Source organism: Plasmopara halstedii (assembly GCF_900000015.1).
Source record: "Plasmopara halstedii genome assembly, contig: Scaffold_3109, whole genome shotgun sequence".
Classification (NCBI taxonomy): Eukaryota; Oomycota; class Peronosporomycetes; order Peronosporales; family Peronosporaceae; genus Plasmopara; species Plasmopara halstedii.
Genome location: NW_020190012.1, coordinates 604,080 through 608,042, shown reverse-complemented (window position 1 = coordinate 608,042; position 3,963 = coordinate 604,080). Strand labels below are relative to the sequence as shown.

General features: G+C 44.1%; 2 protein-coding genes across 2 annotated transcripts; one reads left to right on the top strand and one right to left on the bottom strand.

The window, feature by feature from the left end:
- Window positions 1-1,000: 1,000 nt before the first annotated feature.
- On the bottom strand, window positions 1,001-2,354 carry PHALS_07444 (queuine trna-ribosyltransferase subunit qtrtd1-like; the record flags this gene model as incomplete). Its single annotated transcript, XM_024720909.1, has 4 exons — window positions 1,001-1,897; window positions 1,956-2,064; window positions 2,126-2,180; window positions 2,237-2,354. The coding sequence occupies 4 exons, from the start codon at window positions 2,352-2,354 to the stop codon at window positions 1,001-1,003; spliced, it is 1,179 nt and encodes a 392-aa protein (XP_024586061.1).
- A 55-nt stretch (window positions 2,355-2,409) lies between these two features.
- PHALS_07443 (zinc finger protein dhhc domain containing) lies at window positions 2,410-3,156 on the top strand (the record flags this gene model as incomplete). Its single annotated transcript, XM_024720908.1, has 4 exons — window positions 2,410-2,463; window positions 2,548-2,682; window positions 2,747-3,042; window positions 3,102-3,156. The coding sequence occupies 4 exons, from the start codon at window positions 2,410-2,412 to the stop codon at window positions 3,154-3,156; spliced, it is 540 nt and encodes a 179-aa protein (XP_024586060.1).
- Window positions 3,157-3,963: the final 807 nt, after the last annotated feature.

Here is a 3,963-nt window from a genome sequence, read left to right as displayed (position 1 = left end):
CTTTGACTGGGCATAACGAACCAGTAGGATCGCTACCCGAGCCACTGCAGATGGGTCCCTGAATGCAGTATGTCGCGTCACCTTCGACAGACACATCAGCACAGGTATTGTTATTATAAAAAAAATCCGGTGCCGATGTTGGTGACTCCGTGGAGCAGTCATAACTATCTTCATACGTTCCGACCGTTTCTGTGCAGTGTACACGGCGATGGTTCGTTGAATTATATCTCAGTACACTGTTTCTAACTTCTTTCCGTGCTTTATTTTTGTCAGTGACGATCGAACGATGATTGTCGTGATTGTCATTCTGGTTGGAGTAAAGCGGAGTGAGTTTTGGTGGTTGTGTGAATGCATCACAAGGATAGCAGTCATCTTGATTCCATCGAACAATCTCATCCACAATAACCATCTTCTCCCCAAACTCAGTTGTGTTTTTAGCTATCCGATTACTTTTACGATCGTCACCAGCTTGGTTGTGACTGCGTGCACGTAAACGGGGAGCTTCATTTAAAGGCTCGACTTTTTTTGTAAAAAATCTTGTTTCTTGTAGTGGCATGAGTTGGTCTTCGACTTTGTTTGTTGCAGCTGCTGATATTTTTCGATCGTCGATGTCAATGTTAGCTACGAATGTTTTTTGGCTTGAATCAGCAACATAGCTGTCAGCCGTTAAAAGTCCTACGATCACCAGCGGCATCTTCATCGCCAAAAACTGCTTCATGTTGACTTCTCACTCTAAGCACCGTATTTTAAATGAAGATGTCAAAGATCGCGAATCGCGATCTTCGAATGAAAAGTCGCCTGTTTGTCAGAAACTAGGTTCATCGAATACAGAGCTATCTTGAAGGCAGAGTTATTGCATATCAAGTTCCCTCTAAGCAAATCTTTAGTTTAAAAAAAACATGTTAACGAAGTATCCAACATAATTTTCGCTTCAAATAAAACACTCCTAGCAAAGAATCTACGCCGATTATGATATTATTTATTGTAATTCAACTGCAGTTTAATTTATTGTAGCCTTTTCAGCTGTCAAAAAATTAGGCTCTTTCTCGAAATTTGCCACAAATTCAGCATGATAAGCGGCAAAGTTGTTCAGATCGATAGTTGACCGGATCTCGCGAAAGAATCGGTAGTAGTGATGCAGGTTATGAAAATATAGGAGGATTTCGCCAAGCATTTCACGAACATCTAACAGATGGTGAATGTAGGCTCTTGTATACTTCTGGCAAGCAAAACAATCGCAGCCAACCAATAACGGCTTAAAGTCAGACGCAAATCGCTTCTGCCGCAAGTGCAGCTCTCCACCCGAGAGCTCACGTTCCTCATTGCGTGCGTTCATATTACCTCCATCATCAGCAGCACTAATCCAGAATATAAATCCATAGCCTGCCTTTGTGGCAAACGCCGGATACGGCGACACAAAGGCGTCGATACCATGGCTGACTGCATCCATCACGTCCAGCGGATGACCAATTCCAGTAACAATACGCGGGAGTGACGCCGGAGTGATCTCGCGTACAATGATCTCGATCAATTCCAAGCGTCTTGCTTTATTGGCGCAGGTCCCTAAGCCGCTGATCAGAATCGCTTGGATGTCACGTTTGCACGTCTCAACGGCGCTTACTCGTCTCAATAATTCGTCGTCACCACCTACAATAACTCCACACATAGGCGTTCGAGATGTGTTTAACTTCTGGCAAGCATCTAGCCATTCTAACGACGTCTGAACAGCGGCACGTTGTCGGTTATGACTTTTGGTAAGTGGAATTTCGTCTGCAAATGGTACCACAAGCTCGGGCTGTAGCAAGTCGGTTGCTTTCATGTACTCGTCTATAGAAACAGTACGTCGTCCACCACTAGTTTCCATCATGAATCCTGTGGCGTTGGAGCTCGGCGTATACTAATAAGCAGTTGTTAGCACAGCCCACCGGCGAAATAATGAAGGAGCATACTCCTACCGATTCGCCGATGTAGTTTTGAGCCGAAAACATGAGCTCGTAATCGGTCACACGTAGGAGGCTTCGCAAAGATTTCTCGCTGTCCGTCGCCAGCTTCACTAATTTCGCGCTGCAGTGATAGAGTGTTAAAAGTAATAGTCACGTATACGTTTCAGCGACCATAGACGAACATGTCAGCAAAGTCTATGACTTGTGAAGTTAAATCGTTCACTTTGCTACAATTATCTGCATACGCCAACCATCAAAATCTAGCAGCGATAATGTGACATCATTTGCTGTACCAGGAGTCAAGTGAGGCACATTGCCTACAATGCTCGGTGGAATGTAGCAAGGCGTCCGAATATTGCAGAAGAGGCGATTCACGCGTGAGAGCTTCGTGTTAGGTGGGGGCTGCAGCATATTTCAAGAATGTACTAAGTACGTTTGTAAATCGAAACGAACAAACAGAACGATAATGACACCGAAAGTAACATGTTGTGAGGCGCCACTTCATCCATCGCGAATTGCAGTGCGCTGAAAATTTTGTCGTTTAACTGTGCAAGACGCACGAATACGCAGTTTTTTTGACATAAAATTGTAATATGGTATGCAGGTGGTGGGCATTGCCTTACTGTCGGCTGTGACATTCTACTTTTTCAGTTTGCAAGAGCTACCTAAGTTCCTGCAGCACTACGTTCTACCACTTTACAGCATCCAATTTGCCATGACAGTGCTACTATTTTTTATTGTGCGCAAAAGTTTAATCTGTATTGAGATGGCGTCACTCTCTAGCTGCATATGATGTTACGTAGATTTCACGCTTTGATCCTTCGACACAACCTAGTCATCAAGCAATACGTTTTTCACATTCATGCAAGGCAGCTTGTGATGCTAAAGTTTCATCAGCTATCACACATTTCGGATCTACAAGCGAGGCGAATGCTGATATTTTATCATACAGTCTAGTATACCCGAAATGCTGCGACTGTGGTCACATGGTGCTAACATTCAACACAAAACATTGCAGTAAATGCAACAAGTGTATTCCGGGCTACGATCATCACTGCATATACCTAAACACATGTATTGGCACGCACAACTATCCGCTGTTCGTTGGTTTGCTGTCTTGCACAATTCACGTGATACTAACTCAGCAGATCGTTACAGGCTACATTATATCATGCATGCTTGCGGTGAAGGGAAAGAATTACAAGAACAATAAAGTTTGGCTATTGTGCATACTTTCCATTCTGCCACTGCTACTGCTCTGCTTCCTTGTGATACTTGGCACATTTCATGTGTACATTGCTTATCAAGGAATGACAACAGACGAATGGATTTTTAACTGGCTGAACAGAAGGACACTTACACGCGCTATCATCTACAGGGCGAAAAGCTGAAGACCAACCTTTCGATCTTTCGTTAATCCAAATGAAATGCTCTTTTTGCTTTGAAGTCAAAACGCAACTTTCCAAATCGCCTAGGTATTCTTGTGGGGAAATAGTATACTCTTTTTGTAATGGAGTAACTTATGTATTCTTGCCGGTACATTAAAATTCACATTGTGCTTTGGTGTAACGGGATTACACGTACCCTGGTACCAGGGTGGGGTGTCACATAGATGGGCATGGTGTGACAACACCCCAATAAGAATACGGTACGTGACTGGGTAGCCAGTAGTTTTGCATGTATTTAGATTTTACTATATATTGAGGAGAATCGAAGACACCATGAGAGTGCTGAACGCACGGAGTGGATCGTCGATCCTACGGAATCCCTTGGATCCGTACTATCCTTTGGTAAAGGAATATCAAGATGTCGTCTCCAAAGACCCGCCTTCGGTCCTACCTCCGCACCGAGTTGTGCATCCTGAGATCGACCTGGTTTCGGAGTCCAAATACCGCGTAACACGTCAATGGCCCCTGCCCAAGGAGCAGTGCGACGTCATTGAGACCTTTTTTCGTGCAAAGCACGACGCAGGGATGGTACGTGAGAGCAAGTCTCCCCATTTGACACCAACGTTTTCTGT